A 21258-nucleotide genomic window follows, 5' to 3' on the forward strand; every position below is an offset into this window, starting at 1 on the left:
AACTAACTACAAAATGTATGATATCGCAAAAACGGAACATGTATGCTGTGTCCTACTACTAACTACACATGAACCAACTTTCAAATGTCAAACTAATGGCCATAAATAGCTTTTTCAATATGGCTCTCGTATTTAACACCCCCTAACTATCATTGTTTATTTTTACAGCATCCAAGATGGTTGAAAGATAAAAGTGGTTATACAAACGAATTAACACTGTTTTGATATTCGTCATGGAATTTACAGAAAATATGATTTGTGAAAGAAAGACCAGTATTTTTACAAACTGACAGAAATTTTATTTATTTTTAAGACTGTTTTGAGGGTTATGATGGTCATACGAATATCGCTTCTAGCGACAAGCAATAGTGCTTAGGGCCTTATCAAACCCGAGCGCGCCCTCATAGAAGATTTATAGCTTGAGTCATTCTAATCTGTCTACAGGCGGGTATAGGGGCACGGGTTGCCCAGTCGTCTAAGGCGCAGTGTTGCGTCCTTTGGGCACGCCAGAAACATATGAGTGTGGGTTCGAATCCCGGTTTGCCCCGATTATGTTTTTTGGTTTGTCAGCAGCATACCCGTGCTCGTGGGTTTCACCGAAGTGGTAAACGTCTGGAACCTGCAATACTTCGGGCTTTCCCCCCACATTAAGCAGACTCGCCGTGATTTAAATGGAATACTGTTAACAGCGGCATTAAACCCAACTCACTCACTACGCTCGGATATACTCCATGTGTTCCCGTGTTTGTTCACGGCTCGGCACTACCTAAATCGGTTTGACTAATATAGGGCCGACACCGAATAAGTATTAGAAAGCGTTATTGCTTGTCGTACCTCGCGTCCTAATTGGGTAGTTTCTAATAGTATCAATTATTGTTTTGACTTGCCACTGTGATATCGCTTGAATATTGCTACTCGGAATTAGAAACTCACACACTACCGTCAAGAGGCTAGCACATAAACCTATCCAAGCAATTCAAGTACTAGCAATTCTATTTTCGAAAAAAATGATCATTACTGTTTTATTGTTTGAGTCCGCTACGTTTGTCTCACAATGAAGCCGGAGCCTCTGACATGTACTTGAAATGTGTGGTGGAAGTTGAGATGTTACGTGCGCTTCCAATGCATGGTTGGCGTGACAATTAAAAACTTGACATTTAAAATCTGCAGCTAATGCCAAAAATGATACTCGCGCCTATTTTGGAATTTCCGGTATTTCAAATGAGATGTTGCTTTTTAGATGTTAAAACATGTCTACGGTATCCGTTTTAGACCTTAATGTATGACATGTATTTCTGGCATAGACCCTAACACATGTCAGTGGTATCCCTTTTAGACACTAATGTATGACATGTATTTCTGGTATAGAAGAAGATCACTAACACATGTCAGTGGTTTACCTTTCAGACACTAATGTATGACATGTATTTCTGGTATAGACCCTAACACATGTCAGTGGTATCCCTTTTAGACACTAATGTTTGACATGTATATCTGGTATAGACCCTAACACATTTCAGTGGTATGCATTTCTGGTATAGACCCTCACACATTTCAGTGTTATCCGTTTTAGACACTAACGTTCGACATGTATATCTGGTATAGACTCGAACACATGTCAGTGGTATACCTTTCAGACACTAATGTATGACATGTATTTCTGGTATAGACCCGAACACATGTCAGTGGTATCCGTTTTAAACACTAATGTGGGGGGAAAGCCCGAAGTATTGCAGGTTCCAGACGTTTACCACTTCGGTGAAACCCACGAGCACGGGTATGCTGCTGACAAACCAAAAAACATAATCGGGGCAAACCGGGATTCGAACCCACACTCATATGTTTCTGGCGTGCCCAAAGGACGCAACACTGCGCCTTAGACGACTGGGCAACCCGTGCCCATGATATCAATCTCTGGATTGTCTGTTTCAGACTCGATTATTTACAGATAGTGGGAATATTGCTGATTGCGGGCGTTAAGCTAAAAACAAACGTATATGTTCTTTGTCAGAACAGAGATCGGTTGGTCAGGCTCGGTGACCTGATTAGTTGCATGTTATCCATATCGGACCCATACGGTGTGGGCCGTTGCTCATAATATCGGTCACAGAATTGTCGGTCCAGACTTGATTATTTACAGGCCGCCGACACATAGCTGAGGGGTTATTGCTGAATGTGGTGTAAAACAACAAATAAATTATGAATCTGTTGGTTCGCGGTATAAATGATTATTCAAAAAGCAGGCAGGTGGTGCCTTTAAGATACCATTGTAATACCATACCTGATTCATTAATTGAACCAAGAAATGAACATAAATAGTTTTTTCACAAAAATGTCAGTGCACATTGTTGATATGACGGCAAAATAAATGGACCTTTGACTTGCCACTGTGATATCGCTTGAATATTGCTACTCGGAATTAGAAACTCACACACTACCGTCAAGAGGCTAGCACATAAACCTATCCAAGCAATTCAAGTACTAGCAATTCTATTTTCGAAAAAAATGATCATTACTGTTTTATTGTTTGAGTCCGCTACGTTTGTCTCACAATGAAGCCGGAGCCTCTGACATGTACTTGAAATGTGTGGTGGAAGTTGAGATGTTACGTGCGCTTCCAATGCATGGTTGGCGTGACAATTAAAAACTTGACATTTAAAATCTGCAGCTAATGCCAAAAATGATACTCGCGCCTATTTTGGAATTTCCGGTATTTCAAATGAGATGTTGCTTTTTAGATGTTAAAACATGTCTACGGTATCCGTTTTAGACCTTAATGTATGACATGTATTTCTGGCATAGACCCTAACACATGTCAGTGGTATCCCTTTTAGACACTAATGTATGACATGTATTTCTGGTATAGAAGAAGATCACTAACACATGTCAGTGGTTTACCTTTCAGACACTAATGTATGACATGTATTTCTGGTATAGACCCTAACACATGTCAGTGGTATCCCTTTTAGACACTAATGTTTGACATGTATATCTGGTATAGACCCTAACACATTTCAGTGGTATGCATTTCTGGTATAGACCCTCACACATTTCAGTGTTATCCGTTTTAGACACTAACGTTCGACATGTATATCTGGTATAGACTCGAACACATGTCAGTGGTATACCTTTCAGACACTAATGTATGACATGTATTTCTGGTATAGACCCGAACACATGTCAGTGGTATCCCTTTTAGACACTAATGTATGACATGTATTTCTGGTATAGACCCTAATACATGTCAGTGGTTTACCTTTCAGACACTAATGTATGACATGTATTTCTGGTATAGACCCTAACACATGTCAGTGGTATCCCTTTTAGACACTAATGTATGACATGTATATCTGGTATAGACCCTAACACATTTCTGTGGTATGCATTTCTGGTATAGACCATCACACATTTCAGTGTTGTCCGTTTTAGACACTAATGTATGACATGTATATCTGGTATAGACCCGAACACATGTCAGTGGTATCCGTTTTAGACACTAATGTATGACATGAATTTCTGGCATAGACCCTAACACATGTCAGTGGTATACCTTTCAGACACTAATGTATGACATGTATTTCTGGTATAGACCCTAACACATGTCAGTGGTATACCTTTCAGACACTAATGTATGACATATATTTCTGGTATAGACCCGAACACATGTCAGTGGTATACCTTTCAGACACTAATGTATGACATGTATTTCTGGTATAGACCCTAACACATGTCAGTGGTATCTCTTTTAGACCTTTATGTATGACATGTATTTCTGACATAGACCCCAAGACATGTCAGTGGTATACCTTTCAGACACTAAAGTATGACATATATTTCTAGTATAGACCCTAACACATGTCAGTGGTATCCGTTTTAGACACTATAGTATGGTATGCATTTCTGGTATAGACCCGAACACATGTCAGTGGTATCCCTTTTAGACACTAATGTATGACATGAATTTCTGGTATAGACCCTAACACATGTCAGTGGTATACCTTTCAGACACTAATGTATGACATGTATTTCTGGTATAGACCCTAACACATGTCAGTGGTATCCCTTTCAGACACTAATGTATGACATGTATTTCTGGTATAGACCCTAACACATGTCAGTGGTATACCTTTCAGACACTAATGTATGAATGTATTTCTGGTATAGACCCTTACACATGTCAGTGGTATACCTTTCAGACACTAATGTATGACATGTATTTCTGGTATAGACCCGAACACATGTCAGTGGTATCCCTTTTAGACACTAATGTATGACATGTATTTCTGGTATAGACCCTAACACATGTCAGTGGTATCCCTTTTAGACCTTTATGTATGACATGTATTTCTGACATAGACCCCAAGACATGTCAGTGGTATCCGTTTTAGACACTAAAGTATGACATATATTTCTGGTATAGACCCGAATACATGTCAGTGGTATCCGTTTTAGACACTATAGTATGGTATGCATTTCTGGTATAGACCCGAACACATGTCAGTGGTATCCCTTTTAGACACTAATGTATGACATGTATTTCTGGTATAGACCCGAACACATGTCAGTGGTATCCCTTTTAGACCTTTATGTATGACATTTATTTCTGACATAGACCCCAAGACATGTCAGTGGTATCCGTTTTAGACACTATAGTATGGTATGCATTTCTGGTATAGACCCGAACACATGTCAGTTGTATCCGTTTTAGATACTTATACATAACAGGTATCTCCTGTTCTATTTCTCTTACGAACTAGTGAAGAAAAGGTTTAATATCGATTTGAAAAAGACCCCTGGAAAATATAATTTGCTGGACGTCCTGAATTTTTTTTTTCAGAATGCTCGGCTTTTCCTTTCACAGAAATAAAAATGAGTGTCTCGAAGCAGTGCTTGAAAAGATGTCCTGCCTGTCAAAAATCCTCGCCCCATTTAATAAACACATTAAATTAGATGGTGATCCCTAAGTAGTTATCAGTATTCAGTACCCAAGAAACACTGCCAATGTCAATACGATACACGGCAAGAAATACCCTGTACCCAACAATATCTGCTGTTTGTTATTTTTATTCCTAAGCTTCCTAAGAATGAATACTGTAGAATGCTAACTCGGTCGAGGCCTCGAAAGGTCACTTCGGCCTTTCCTCCCACATTAAACTGACCCGCTGTGATATGACTGAACTACTGCTGAAAGTAGCCTCACATCCAACTCTCTCTCACTCACTCCTCCCCCATCTTCCCGAGGCAAGGGAATTATAAAAGTCCAATTTCGACCCCTTTCCGAACTAGGCTGGAATTTCGGAGTTATGGTTTCGTACATCACGGCAGCAGACACTAAAAATGGGCTTCACACATTGTACCCATGTGGAGAATCGAACCCGGCCCTCGACGTCACGAGCCAGCGCTTTAACCACAAAGCTATCCCACTTCAACTTTGTGTTGGTGATGTCATGGCAGAAAAACATCGTTAAAAATACCTCATCGATCTGTTTAAATGTTAACCAAACTCGGAGAATCTCGAACACGTGTGTGTCACGGTCCTAATTTGCGTAATATTGATCATAAACCGTTGTGTAGAGAACTGTCCATTTTACGATCGATATATTTGCCATGTCCATAGATCAAATTGTGACAGCTCGGCTGGAATCCCGAGTTATCAATTTAACGTATAATATAAATGTTCGCTATCCGTAATGCTTTTTTTAACTTGTTCGTTTAAGATACCATTATATTCGTCAAATATCACTAGCAATTGATACGCGACCAGTATACACACAAGTAAAAACACCCACAAGCGTTATGAACTAACTCTAAGCATTTTCTACTCTGAAGCGTTTATTTGGTCATTTTGAAATATCTAATCTTCCATAAAACATGTACATGTATGTGGGAATATCAAACACTGCGAAAATTGAAGAATTTGAATTCTGAATTTAACGGCACGTGCAGCACGTGAGCCAATTCTCACGTCAATCCCATGCAGGTAACGGTATAAGCCTAGTGGACCCGAAGGTCCATTTATTTTGCCGTCATATCAACAATGTGCACTGACATTTTTGTGAAAAAACTATTTATGTTCATTTCTTGGTTCAATTAATGAATCAGGTATGGTATTACAATGGTATCTTAAAGGCACCACCTGCCTGCTTTTTGAATAATCATTTATACCGCGAACCAACAGATTCATAATTTATTTGTTGTTTTACACCACATTCAGCAATAACCCCTCAGCTATGTGTCGGCGGCCTGTAAATAATCAAGTCTGGACCGACAATTCTGTGACCGATATTATGAGCAACGGCCCACACCGTATGGGTCCGATATGGATAACATGCAACTAATCAGGTCACCGAGCCTGACCAACCGATCTCTGTTCTGACAAAGAACATATACGTTTGTTTTTAGCTTAACGCCCGCAATCAGCAATATTCCCACTATCTGTAAATAATCGAGTCTGAAACAGACAATCCAGAGATTGATATCATGAGCATCATTGGGATAGCTGACATGCGATCAGCCAAGTCATCGAGCCTGACCACACGATCCACTTAGTCGCCTTTTACGACCAGCATATTTTTTCTAGGGACCTATATTCTTCATATTCAGTTAACTGGACAAGGCTCGTTCATTTATGCGCGTGTGTACCTATCCAAGAGTGTTTCTGTTCTGACATGTTGCTGGGACACGAGGCATTGTGCTCATGCATGTTGGGAATAGAACCGGGAATTCGGCTTGACGAGCCAACGCTTTACCACCATGCTACCAAACCACACCACATCATGCCTTAAACATTTTTTATGATGAATAACTACAGATTAATAAATAACTTATAATGAACCATCAGTCACATTAATACAAACGTCGGGATGTCTGTAAAGCAGAAGTATTGTAAATGCGACGTTAAATCATATTATTAAGACACTCATTAACTATAAACACCCGGTGATGATGGGATTAGAACGGATTTTGTAGACACAATGGCATGTTATAAAAGTAGATTCAGGTGGTCCGCGTCGGTAACCGTGTTGCTCATGCTATAAACCACTGGTAGTTTCTGGAAAGATTCGATTATTAACAGGCCGCTCATCTTCCCGAGGCATGAGAGTGAACTGACTTTAAAAGTCCAGTTTCCACCCTTGCCGAACTAGGCTTGAATTCCTGGACTCGATCGTAGCTCCACCAGTGGCTATTACGAGTTATGTCCCTTCTATGCCTCTCCTATGAACCAATCAGATTCCACCTCTCGTATCACTTGCATTTGCTTCAAACAAAACTGTGGCGCCCAGTCAAGACGATCTGATCGATAATCAAGATCCATATATTGTGACAAAAATAGTCTTACATCGCGAAGTGCATCAAATCACGTGAGCACCTTGATTAAAAACATGAAAAGATGTAGAAATTTTTTGCTCACAACGAGTTAGCGGTGCACATGCTTTGCAAATCCCGCAATCGACCGAAATCTGCATGACAGATTACGAACCGGATTTCGATTTCGGAGCGCGATATTGATTGGACTATGCATAGACTCGTTAGTCCGGCCAAAATGTAACTCCATAATACCAGCCTATTTCGGCAAGGGCGGAAACTGGACTTTTAAAGTCAGTTAAACTCACTTGCCTCGGGAAGATGAAGGCCGCCGTGAAATAGCTGAAATATTGTTGACTGTAGATCTCCCCCCAAGAGCATATCAAATGGTCAGTCCGCTCCACTAAACAACAACTAACTGTTTGATGGGCACCCTCGATTAGCCAGTGTGCATTGACCAACAAATCTCATATCAATAATATTGTACATATTATATTCGATCCGTATTACGCCATGCGTGCATGAATGCTTGTTTGTTTAGGTTTTTTTTTTATATTACGCCACGCTCAGAAATATTTAAGCTTTGCGACGGTGGCTGGTAAATAATCAATTCTGGACCAGACAATCCAGTGATTGAGATTGTGTGCAACGATCCACGCCATCACCGAGGGAGACCATCCCATCAATTTGGTCGCCTCCTACGACCAGGATAGGTTTCTCGGTACCCATTCTAACACGGACATCAATAATAGCTTAACAAATTTTACCGATGTGCTCGTAAGAGGCGACTAACGGGATCGGGTGGTCAGGCTCGCTGACTTGGTTGAAGCATGTCATCGATCCCAATTGCGTGGATCGATGCTCATGATATCAATCACTGGATTGTCTGGTTCAGACTCGATTATTTACAGACCGCCGTCATATAGCTGGAATATTGCTGAGTGCGGCGTTAAAAAAACAAACAACCAACCTATCTTTCAGAATCGAGCCTGGGTGTTTGGCGTTTTCAGACTAGTGACTTACTTTATTTGCACTTTGAAAATGTTATCTCCAAACATGTCTGTCCCATGTTTCCGTTTCGAAAATTGTACGCTACGACCGCTTTGTGAAACGGAACAAGGAGCTAGAGATGTTATGATTTTCCCTGCACGTTTTCGCAACACTTCTTAAAATGCGACATTACTTTTGTATTACAATTTGTAAACAGGCGTTGTCTACCTGTGAGTTCTACCATCTGCCAATGTCTACCCGCAGAGAAATACTCCAATGAGTAACTCATTGTGTCCTTATTGAATGACTGCAAGAACAACGTGAGGTTTCCCTACAGACTGATTGACAGGTGTCTGGTTCACACTGTATATTATACAATACGTTCTGATGATTGACTATGATTACATCAGTTATTATATATAGATTACATAATTTTATATTTTAATACCAGTCAACAATGGGCACCATTGGACACGTCATGTAGCGCCGGTGCTCCCTGCGCGTGAGGCATATCCTAATCCATATAGACGCAGGTGTAAGTACAGGTGAGAATTGTTCCCCAACAACCTATGCCATGCCCTGTTCCACAAAGTGATCTAAGGACTACGGCTATCGTAAGTCTAAATTAAATTATGAAAGTGAAAATAATCTTAGCGCTAAGATCCCTGTGAGGAACGGCGCACTTGTCTTAAGAAACGACTAAAAGGATCGGGTGGTCAGGCTCGGTGACTTGGTTGATTTCATGTAATCATACCCTGAAGGGGTGTGTCAAATTGTCAATGCTCATGATATCAGACACTCGTTTGTTTTGTCCAAACTCGATTACTCGTATTTAGGCCGCCGTCATACAGCTGGAATATCGCGTAGTGTAACAAACAAATAAACAAACACAACCAAATGGTGTGTCAGTACCTAACGAGGGACGCATAAAACCACATGTACCCTGAGTGACACTGCTACAACGAATTCATCCTATATACCGACATATTCTAATCCCCTAAAGTAACAAAATTTAAACAAATTTAAAATTGAAAGAAAACTACGGTGGCCCATAAGGGACATGGAGTCTGTTTTTCCATATTTTGATATTTCACTTACATTTATCGTAACCTTTTGCAAATTAACACGATTTGTCTTACAAATATGTGATAAATCATGTGTAAAGAAGATATTGAATCGCTGAAAAACGAAACGAAAATGTCAAAAACTAAAATGAAAATGTCAAAAACACAAAACGAAAATGTCAAAAACTAAAATGAAAATACAGAAAACTATTCACACCGCGGTGATAATATTTACACCGCGGTGGAAATAGTTTTCTGTGTAATCATTTTAGTTTTTGACATTTTCGTTTTGTGTTTTTGACATTTTCATTTTAGTTTTTGACCTTTTCGTTTTGGTTTTTGACATTTCCATTTTAGTTTTGGATATTTTCACTTCACATTTCAACGACTCAAAAGCTACTTAAAAGTACATTTTCTATGTTTCGGATGTTTTTATACATGATTTATCACATATTTGTATGGCAGATTGTGTTAATTTGCAAAAGGTTAAGATAAAAGTAAGTTAAACATCAAAATATTGAAAAACAGACTCCATGTCCCTTATGGGCCACCGTAGTTTTCTTTCAATTTTAAATTTGTTTAAATTTTGTTACTTTAGGGGATTAGAATATGTCGGTATATAGGATGAATTCAATATTCCAGCTATATGACGGCGATCTGTAAATAATCGAGTCTGGACCAGATAAGCCAGTGATTGACATCATGAACATCGATTAACGCAATCCGGATAACATGACATTGCGTCAACCAAGTCAGCGAGCCTGACCACCCGATCCCGCTAGTCGTCTCTTACAACAAGCTTAGTCACCTTTCACGGCAAGCATGGGTTGCTGAAGACCTATTCTACTCCGGATCTTCACGGCTCAGATATGAATGAGGTGAAATGGGGTTTAACGTCGCGTCCAAGATTATTGCACATATATAGCGATGTGCATGTACGGGTGTGTGTTTGTGTGGCTGCTTATACTAGTCCGGACTGATGCCGATTAATAGTGCTATAGCTCACTGAGATACCATGCCGCAGTTTAACATGAATACCCCACTCAGACACAGTATACTGACTCCGAGCCGACCAGTCCTTATTTTAGCCCCTCAATGCCGAGCGCCAGACAGGGTAACAACAAGTACCATCTTTTAACGTCTTTTGGTATGACGCGGTCGGGGATCGAACCCCGGACCTTCCGGACGCTCTACCACTAGACCACGGAGGCGGTCTAGGTATGAATGAAACACGTTGTGTCACTATTGTGTGGATGTCAATATATATGAGTTGCTGTACATTAGCGAATCTCACTTCTATACTAGTATATAGATATACCAAACTGATAGCTGCTTGCTCGGAACGTTTGTCACAGGGAACTAAAAACTGTTACCTGTATTGTTTGTGGGCAGTACCGTTGTTCACTGGTCTGCAGCGTCTAAACAATAGGTGTTAGGTAAGTGTGAAGATTCCATTTAACCTGATCAAATATATGTAATATATTAAACACATGCTAATGATATAGTCGAATCGTACAATGGACTGCTTTTTATAGAGATGTCTTATGATTATGAGTGAGTGAGTGAGTTGTGTTTGACGCCGCTTTTAACAATATTCCAGTCATGACGGCGTGTCAGGTTAATGTGGGAGGAAAGCCCGAAGTGATGCAGGTCTCAGACGTTTACCACTTCGGTGAAACCCACGAGCACAGGTATGGTGCTGACAAATCTAGAAACATAATCGGGGCGAACCGGGATTCGAACCCCAAATCACAGGTTTCTGGCGTGTCCAAGGGACGCAACACTGCACAGCGAATCGCGGCGCCTTAGACGGCTGGGGCACCCGTGTCCCCTCATCATGATAGAAATTCCGACAATGAAAGAATAACATTATTATTGTGAATGGAAATAAAACACGTTTCTCATGAATGAGGGAATACAAGATTCTCCTAAGGGAATACAAAATGTTCATGAATAGAAGGAAACGTCATTTCCACGAATGAGAATAACGCAGCATTTTAACGAATCAATTGAAGTACTGCGAGATTAGAACTTTCAAAATGCACACTTTTGTCACAGTGTGATATCCGTTTTTGTTAATATATACTTTAATTTATTGGTATATTTGGAGACCACATACCGACATTGTCCCTGGTATATGATAGTATATTCGTCTTAACTTTCATCGGTTAAACTTATAATTTTTGTTTCAAGAGGTATGGGGTTGTTTCATACGGTTCAAAGAGATGATCGAAGTACGACGCATACCCCACTTCGGATGACAAAGGTAAAGTCTGTTTTGTTTCGTAACTAGGCGACATTAGAAGAAACACATGCGAATGACCCCTTGGGAAATATAACCTATGTCTGTGTTTACCTTTGTGTTATTTTACAAAAACAAATATGGTCAGAACTTTCAGAACAAAGGCAGTATATATGCGTTTATACATGTGCCGTACGAACCAACAGACAGTCCCTTCTGAAAGCATGCATTGTGTCACACAATGACATTCAGTCGCGGCACTGTTATACTGAAATACATGGTTGAACGATCATCACGTACAAGTTGGTTTCCGTTAAGGTGAAGGTCGTTTACCCATTGATCGACCGTACTTGTCCCAGCCAATATTCACGCAGCCAACAGGACATGACATCGAGATCGGAACCTTACACTTTGATCGCTATGTAAGTTCATCTCCGTTACAGTGAGGTTGGTTATTCCCACTCTGAATGGATTTATGAAAGGATGGCTTAAAACACACCTAGTAATGTAGTTTTGTACATCATCGTCATACGCCACAATCAAGGTAAGCTGCTTTGCTTATATGCACGTCTATTGTGATATGTTCTTGTGGTGTTTCATACGGTAACCTTCCAGTGTGGCCACCGACCTGCCCAGCGGGAATTGTGTCCACACAGGGACAACTGATTGCAATTAATTGAGTAAGGACTGATTAGCATCTAACTCTGTCCTGTTCAGAGATGTTTTTAAAGCATTCTTAAGTATTGCGGTTTGTAGAATCTACTCTACTTATGTGAGCAGTAAATTAAGGAAATTAAGATTAAGATTTTTAAAATTAAGATTTTTTAGCAGCAATAAGGGGTCACGGTGGAAATTGTATCTTAACCAATAAAAACACGGTGGTCACACTCGGAAGGAACACACTGAGAATAAACCGTTTCATACTCATAACACGAAGTCAGTTGATGCCATGAAGTTAACTTTAAAGCCATTCAAGCTTTATTTGTCACTGTCATTTAAAACGCACAGCAGGTCTTTGGAGGTTTTCAAAGTATTCGTCGGAGATCAAAGGTCATGCACATTGTTGTTAATCGATGTTGACTTGATTTGTGTGGTGAAGCCATGCTGTAGAATCAATGTGCTGTAGATATAGTGATGTGATACCCTGGGTGACTGTGGGGTGTTCGTAATCAGTTGCGTGTAAATTGACTCGTATCCTTGGTGATGAACAGTGAGCACATGGCCGGGTCCCAGGTTGACAAGTGAACTCTAAAATATTTATGCTCCGACAATTGAATGATAAAAGATCATCTTTGTGTGTGTTTGGGGATATATGTGAAGTGACAAAGTATACTGTAAACTATTTACGTTCTGACAATTGAATGAAAAAAGCTTATTTTTTGTATATGTTTGAAAAATATGTTAGTGAAGTAAATAATGTGCGAAAAAGAAACAGAGAGGGGGATTGAGATAAGGAGGGGGTTGAGAGAAGGGATTGAGAGAAGGGGTTGAGAGGAGGGATTGAGAGAAGGAGGGGGTTGAGAGGAGGAATTGAGAGGAGTTGAGAGAAGGGGTTGAGAGGAGGGATTGAGAGAAGGGGTTGAGAGGAGGGATTAAGATAAAGAGGGGGTTGAGAGGAGGGATTGGCAGAAGGGGTTGAGAGGAGGGATTGACAGAAGGGGTTGAGAGGAGGGATTGGCAGAAGGGGTTGAGAGGAGGGATTGACAGAAGGGCTTGAGAGGAGGGATTGACAGAAGGGGTTGAGAGGAGGGATTGACAGAAGGGGTTGAGAGGAGAGATTGGCATACGGGGTTGAGAGGAGGGATTGGCAGAAGGGGTTGAGAGGAGGGATTGACAGAAGGGGTTGAGAGGAGGGATTGAAAGGAGGAAGGATTAAGAGGAGGGATGACTGGGAGGGAGATAAAGAGGGATAAAGAGAGGATGGGATAAAGAGGCGTGATAAGCAGAGGGAAGTACAGAAATGTGAGGGAGAAGGGAATAATAGGGATTGTCCGGAATAGAGGAAACTAACGACAGAGAATACCCTGGGGTTATAGGAAGAGATGGAGATGGGGGTGAGTGACGGACAAAGAGAGAGAGAGGTTCCAGTTATCAATAATTTCCAGATTCGGTTTTTTACAGGTACCCGTAACAAAACTGGAATATTGTTGATGGGATATTAAACAACAACCAAACAAATGTCCCACTAACCAACACTGACCACACTCAGACCTGTCATCGCTTGTTAAATTTGGCATATTAGTAAAACGTACTTACTCTACCTCTTGTACGTGTATTGACATATTCAGATGCGTGTCCTCGTGTTTGTTTGATAAGTATACACACATATACATCCCTGTTTGGAGTTACCCGTGTGGAGATAAGACATGGCAATGGGGCTAAGTAGGTGGTGCTGCGAACCTTGTCTGTCCAAAGTCTAAGAAGAGAAGTCTTCCACTCACCAGTGAAGTGGCTAATCGACCTCGCTGATCCGTGTTAATTAGTTCAGGGTGTGGGGTGTACCTGTGGGGTGTGGGGTGTGCGGTGTGCGGTGTACGGTGTGGGGTGTAGGTTGTAGGGTGTGGGGTTTACGGTGTGTGGTATACGGTTTGGGGTTTTACGGTGTGCAGTGTGCGGTGTAGGGTATACGGTGTGCGGTGTGCGGTGTAGGGTATACGGTGTGCGGTGTAGGGAGTGCGGTGTGGGGTGTACGGCGTACGGTGGGGGGTGTACGATGTACGGTGTGCAATGTACGGTGTGCGGTGTGGGGGATACAGTGTTGGGTGTACGGTGTACGATGTGGGGTGTACGGTGTGGGGTGTACGATGTGCGGTGTACGGTGTGCGGTGTACCGTGTGCGGTGTACGGTGTACGGTGTGCGGTGTACCGTGTACGGTGTGGGGTGTACGATGTACGGTGTGGGGTGTACGATGTGCGGTGTACGGTGTGCGGTGTACCGTGTGCGGTGTACGGTGTACGGTGTGCGGTGTACCGTGTACGGTGTACAGTGTGCGGTGTAGGGTGTGGGGTGTGGGGTGTACGATTTGCGGTGTACGGTGTGCGGTGTGCGGTGTGCGGTGTACGGTGTGCGGTGTGGGATATTGGTGACGGGTTACTGAGTGTTGGGAGTGTTTGTTTGTTCTTTAACACCACACTCAGCAATACTTCAGTATATGATGGCGGTCTGTAAATAATCGAGTCTGGACCCGACAATCCAGTGATTGACATCATGAGCATCGATCCACGCAATTGGGATACGATGACATGCATCAACCAAGTCAGCGAGCCTGACCACCAGATCCCGTTAGTCGCCTCTTACGACAAGCATGGGTTGCTGAAGGCCTATTCTAACCCGAATCCTCACGGGTCGAGTGCATGTGGGATGTGGGATATTGGTTATGAGTGAGGGAGTTAGTTGGTTTTAACGCCGCTTTGAACAGTTTTCCAGTTATTTCACGGCATGTCAGCTTAATTTGGCATGAAAGCCCCAAGTGATGCAGGTCCAGACGTTAAGCACGATCTCAGGTGAAACCCACGGGTATGAAGCTGACAATCCATAAACTAAAACTCGGGGGAGCGAAAGTAGGGCACACCCCACACTGCAGGGGTTTACACGACGCAGGTATGTGCGTCCAGGACATACAAATGTATAGAACGAACTCAGATAAAACAAATATTGTGTAACGAGGGATGCACAATAATATTCATTGTACCAAATTACTGACAAGGAATATGAAAGGTACTGTTATTAAACTAATTATCACATCTTACAGTACAGCACATCATGTCATTACTTTACATAAATCTTATGAAAAGACACTTGAAATTATTGGGGGTACTTGGTCTCCTAGTTTTGTAGGTCAAGGTATAACCTTGACACACTGTATTTCATATAAGTCTAATCTATTAATGTGTGCAGCCAAGTTAACGCCCTGTTATAATCTGTACACTATGGATCTCATTATACGATTATGTGTTATATGCTATTCAAACCACAATGAAAGAACTGCAGTTGTATGTTGTCAATGCAGAGGTCTGAACCAGTCTGTGGCCACTAATCCAGCGTGGGCGATCATCCGTTGCTAATCCAGAATGGAACTTGAGCCAGTAACAAGCCAGTCACCTAAACGCCCTATACCGGGGGGTGGTCTAGCCACAGAGGAGCCTGACATGGATAGCGACAGTTCGATGGGTTCCCCCAAACTACACAAGGTATGATAGTTATTCTTGGTATTTCAACACTGTGTGTGGACTGTGTGGTTGCTTCTAAGGCACTATTTACTAACTATGCACCTATTCAAGAATATGTTCGACTTCTCTCCAGGCCATAAGACGGATTATTATGGGAGCAAACTCCCGTGGAATTGGAGGGGAGAATATATTAAACGTTAAATACACCGTAAAGCTCAGTTGAAGAATGAAATGAAAAACATGCAAAAATGTATCAAATATAAATCAATATCTGATGTAAAATTAAAAATGATTTAAATCTTTTCGAATGGAAACATATTTGATCAAAATCGACGGATATGTGTATGTGTGTAAAGTAATTATTTGTGATTTATTTTTTTATTGGTTAGGTCATTAGGTCAATATCAATACAAGTACAAAGTTTCACGATTTCCGCGTATTTGGCACGATTTTCAAAGTACTCCTCATATTCTTATAAATGATTAATATTTGAAACAACCCATATTTATCAATCAGTATTAGTTCCTACAAAAACTTCGAAAGGACGTTATATCATTTTTCCTTATCAATATCTGGTACATCCAAAACTCATGCACGACTCTCTAAATTGTCCCCATTACTTTATACAATCAGTGAGTCATGACGACTTCCAATTTCCATAGGCCATGCGACAGCCATCTCCAACGTATGAACTGTAAATATTTGAACGTGTTACGCATTTAGTATTAATTTCTCCCTTGACACTCTGTACACACTTGTAACTATTATCAACTGTGGAATGTTTTATTTGTTTAACGCCGCACTCAGCAATACTCCAGCTATATGACGACAGTCTGTAAATAATCTAGTCTGGACCAGATGATCCAGTGATTGATATTATGAGCATTGATCGTCGCGAATGGGATACGATGACACGCATCAACCAAGTCAGCGAGCCTGACCACCCGATTCCATTAGTCGTCTCTTACGACAAGCATAGTCGCCTTATGGCAAGCATGGGTCGCTGAAGGCGTATTCTACCCCGGATCTTCACGGGTGGTATTGCATATGTTGATGACTGTAAAAAATAATAAGACTAGAAAAATACAAATAATTCGTGATCCTATTGTCTTCATAGTTTTACCAACAGTTCTTATAACATATATCTACAACAATAATATTAATTCCGAAAAATGTTAATCCGTACGATTCCACATGGAGAACAAAGGGGTTCAGAATATCGTTCCTGGTGATAAATACCGCAATTGAAAAAAAGCTATGTTTTTTATTGAATCATTTTAAAACAGATACAGGTACCCATCACGAAGATACTGAATAATGATAAAAAAACTAATTGGTTCTTTGTAGCATTTGAAGCGGTTTTCCACAGTCACTGGGGCTCTTGCTGCCTTTGAGTACAAACTCCCAGGCCGTCAAACCCGTCTGGACTGCACCCTGACGAGTCTCGTGTCATCAGAACGCATCACACAGGAACTGGTGCAGGCAAGTTCCACCAATAGTAGTAGTAGTACTAGTAGTAGTAGTAGTAGTAGTAGTAGTAATGTACGAGTGTTGCAGTATTGTCAGATCTACTGAGCTCATCCCACAGGTGTCGCTACAGGAAGGAATAAAGTAGCAGATGCGCATGGCCAACTTTCGCAGTCGCATTCATGAACCGCTAAGATCACCCAATTACGTTGGGGCATGGATGAACTACGAGTTACGTTGAGACACGCACTAAGCAGCAAGTTACTAAGAGACATATATTAAGCAGACAGAAAAACCAAAAAATAGTTCTCCACATGACGCAACCACGTTGGAACAATATTCACATATTGTGAAAGGCTGACTATTTGGCTACGACATATTCCTGACACCATTCCTGACACCATTGCTGAATGGGATACCATTGAGACCTATGGTATTCAATCAATTTTAATCCATCTAATTGTTTGTCGTGAGTGAACCTTTTACTAACATATTAGTTTATTTGTACCATTTGCATGTTAATTCAACAATAGTGTTTATTGGTGTGAACAGCTGTCAATACTTCATTTCCTATTTGTTCCAAACACTTTTAACACTAGCTGATATTACACGAGATATACAACGGTTCAGTCGGGTATTTATCCTCGAATGATCTTGGCAAGGTCAAGAAGGGAATAGTGACTGTTGTTCAACAGTGAATACAGCAATGTTGTTTGTTTGTTGTTTAACGCCGCACTCAGCAATATTCCAGCTATATGACAGCAGACTGTAAATAATCGGGTCTGGACCAGACAATCCAGTGATTGACATCATGAGCATCGATCCGTGCAATTGGGATCGATGACATGCATCAACCAAGTCTGCGAGCCTGACCTCCCGATCCCGTTAGTCGCCTCTTACGACAAGCATAGTCGCCTCTTACGACAAGCATAGTCGCCTTTCACGGCAAGCATGGGTTGCTGAAGACCTATTCTACCCCGGATCTTCACGGGTCGAATACAGCAATGAGTCAATCACTCTAAGGTCAGCAGCCCTTGATTCATTTGTTATTTGATAAACTTCATCGAACCAAAGATTGAGTGACTGAGTGAGTGAGTGAGTGAGTGAGTATTGTTTTACGCCGCTTTTAGCAATATTCCAGCAATATCACGACGGGGGATACCAGAACTGGGCTTCACACATTGTACCCATGTCGAACCAAAGATTGAATATATTTTGTTATTACTGATTGAGTGCACATACGCTACATTTTGCAATTGCCTAACCGCATGCCTGTAAGTAATAGACTCAATGCCCGCCGACGGGGTACGTTGACACTCAGGCATGTCAACGAACCTGACCACCCGGTCCATCAAGTCGCCTCGTACGACAAGCATATAGGAGATCCCCCGATCCAACGAAGGAAATATTTGGGTGTGATCACCATCCGTTTCGTAAAAATGTTTTTAATATTACAAAATAAGTTTGATATTAATGAAACTGTTAGCAAATCTGAGATATCGCGAGAAGAGGTGATCAAAACAAAAAACATAACCAGTTGTGGCCATCGTCGAAATCGCTTAAACCACCATCATCACGCGCACCTCTTTAGTAATACAAATTACATTTTATATAATCTCTGGTATAACATTCATATACTTAATTGATTATAGAAATTTTCGTCTGCCAGTGGCGACACACTTAAGCGGTCTAATACATGTTTAGTCAAACCACTGTTTACTACTGGATTTCGGAAATGTATTCTGGGTACTCTTAAAGTTTTAAAAGTGCTAAATTCAAATGTCTTATTTCAGGAGGAAATAAAGGACAGGTTGTTAGCAATGACTGAACAGAATGGGCACCGCCTAGTCACGTGACAACCCCGCACATCGTTTGTACTTGGACACTTTCTAGTGTATATTCTTAATGTTTCCAAACAAGGCTGCATTTTGCTCATAACATTCAGAAATGAGTGATTGCCTTTTTAAGAAATCGAGAAAATGTTTAAAAAAAGTTGCGCGTGCGTGCTATAACGGGGTGTTGGCGATTCCTGCTCCCCAGAGGTGAAGAGGTCGCAGATCTTATGCGGCGCTCGATTCTGTTCAGGACGTTCTGCCAAGGTTGCCTGGAACTACAGGTACAATTACACCAAGTAATGGACTTAAGCTGGGAGCTGGAAAACATAATGAACTATGGACTTTGAATTCAGCCCAACCCCAAAGGGCTGGCAAAAGCGACACTCACCTGTCAAAACGTCAATGGAGAGGGTCCGCTGCCAATAAACTAGATATGCTCGAGATATGCACGAGATTTGCGTGTACATGTACAACGCATGCCACGTCCCAGTGTGCAATGTGCACCCTGTTATTTGATGACGTGTTTAAACCGTTCTTGCGACGATTGAGATAGATGTCAGCTTGGCGTTTAAGACGGGAGGAGGATAGTGACCCCCCAACTAAGTCACGTATTCATGAGGTTTGTGACGACATCTTTCACGGAGATGTTGCGTGTTCACTGATAAACCGGCTTCACTGTTTGTTTGCGCTATATCCGGTTATAGATTCGCACGCGCAGCGTCCTCTATTTCGAATGTAAACAAACATGGAGACAACTTTACACCTCGACATTTTGTTTGAGGAGTTATAAGAAACTGCTCTGTTGATGTTAATTGTGTCGAGAGCAACTTTACAAAGAAACGGTAGTTGTTATTCGATACCGAGGTTGGTTTCTTTGTTGTTTAACGCCGCACCAGACAATCTAGTGATTAATATCATGAGCATCGATCCAAGCAATTGGTCGATACCTAGGACCAATGAATACTGTCTTTAGTCTTATCAAATCGCAGCCTACGAGAAATCGCTTGTCTACTTGTGTAGGTAGTCAGGAGCCCAGTCAAGCAAATTTAACGACGAACCAACCAAACAATTTTGAGATAACTGACGTAAACGTTGACGGAATTCTCAACTCTTGACGCAGAAAATGTTAACATACTTTTTAAAAGTCAGTAGTCGTCAGAAGTTCGTTTTAAAAAAAATCTATTCAACCTTTGGTTAATCTGGACACTTGTTTATATAAGGCACAAGGCAATTGTTATACGAATTGTTATAAATGATGTTGAATGGCATTTTAGACCTATTTTGCAAGACATTAAATCTGGATGATTGATGACGTCATATGGTATTGGTCTAAAATAATATAGCAGTATGACGTCATATTGCTTCAACTGACCAATCAGCTTTGAGAATCACTACAATACTTACTTTTGTAACTAATACTTTGGGAAACGAATTTCAACGTGAACATTAACCAAATAAACCAACCGTTTTATGCTTTTGTATTCATGAAATCGTTTAACTGTTTTGCCAATTCTCAAAACACGACGACCCAATGGTAACGACACTCGTTCGTTCCGTGACGTCATGCTAATTTCCGACGATAACTTATTCAAATGGAAATGCTATTGATCAACTGTTTTGTTTGTTTGTTTGTTTGTTGTTTAACGCCGCACTCAGCAATATTCCAGTTATATGACGGCGGTCTGTAAATAACTGAGTCTAGGCCAGACAGTCCAGTGATTGATATCATGAGCATCGATCTACGCAATTGGGATAAGATGACATGCATCGACCAAGTCAGCGATCCCGTTAGTCGCCTCTTACGACAAGCATAAAGTCGCCTCTTACGGCAAGCATGATCTGACTCGGATCTTCACGGGTCCACTGAACAATTGAAAGTTATTGCAAGATGTAATTAGAAATAATATTATTTTACAAGTAATATTTAATTCTATAATCTCGATATGCCAGAATATTGTCCCCATTTACGTCTCTTTGTATAGCAAATAACAGAAACTCATGTATATGTTAGTGTGCACGAGAGGGCGATGCCTCGACACTGGAGGCGATTATCAACGCCCTTGGGAAGAACGTCGAGAAGCACGTGAACTCGCAGGATGAGAACAGCCTGACCCCCCTCCACTACGCTGCCCAGTACAACCACCCGGATGTTGTGGACATTCTGCTGAAGAACAAAGCAGGTGAT

General features: G+C 41.2%; 1 protein-coding gene across 3 annotated transcripts in view; it reads left to right on the top strand.

Moving 5' to 3' along the window:
* The first annotated feature begins 11883 nt into the window (after positions 1–11883).
* LOC124117773 (transient receptor potential cation channel subfamily A member 1 homolog) overlaps positions 11884–21258 on the top strand; it is a 36189-nt gene continuing 26814 nt past the window's right edge. The window contains exons 1-4 of one of the 3 annotated variants that reach the window (XM_046479781.2): positions 11884–12145; positions 15612–15792; positions 17119–17253; positions 21085–21253. In XM_046479781.2, the coding sequence (XP_046335737.2) occupies positions 15673–15792; positions 17119–17253; positions 21085–21253 (424 nt within the window). In that variant the 5' untranslated portion in view covers positions 11884–12145; positions 15612–15672. Of the gene's footprint in view, positions 12146–15611; positions 15793–17118; positions 17254–19600; positions 19693–21084; positions 21254–21258 lie in introns of those variants that run through there. The other 2 variants (XM_046479782.2, XM_046479783.2) reach the window with 2 other exon arrangements.

The sequence above is a fragment of the Haliotis rufescens genome, unplaced genomic scaffold, assembly GCF_023055435.1.
Source record: "Haliotis rufescens isolate VD_foot unplaced genomic scaffold, xgHalRufe1.0.p SCAF_6, whole genome shotgun sequence".
NCBI classification, from domain to species: Eukaryota; Metazoa; Mollusca; class Gastropoda; order Lepetellida; family Haliotidae; genus Haliotis; species Haliotis rufescens.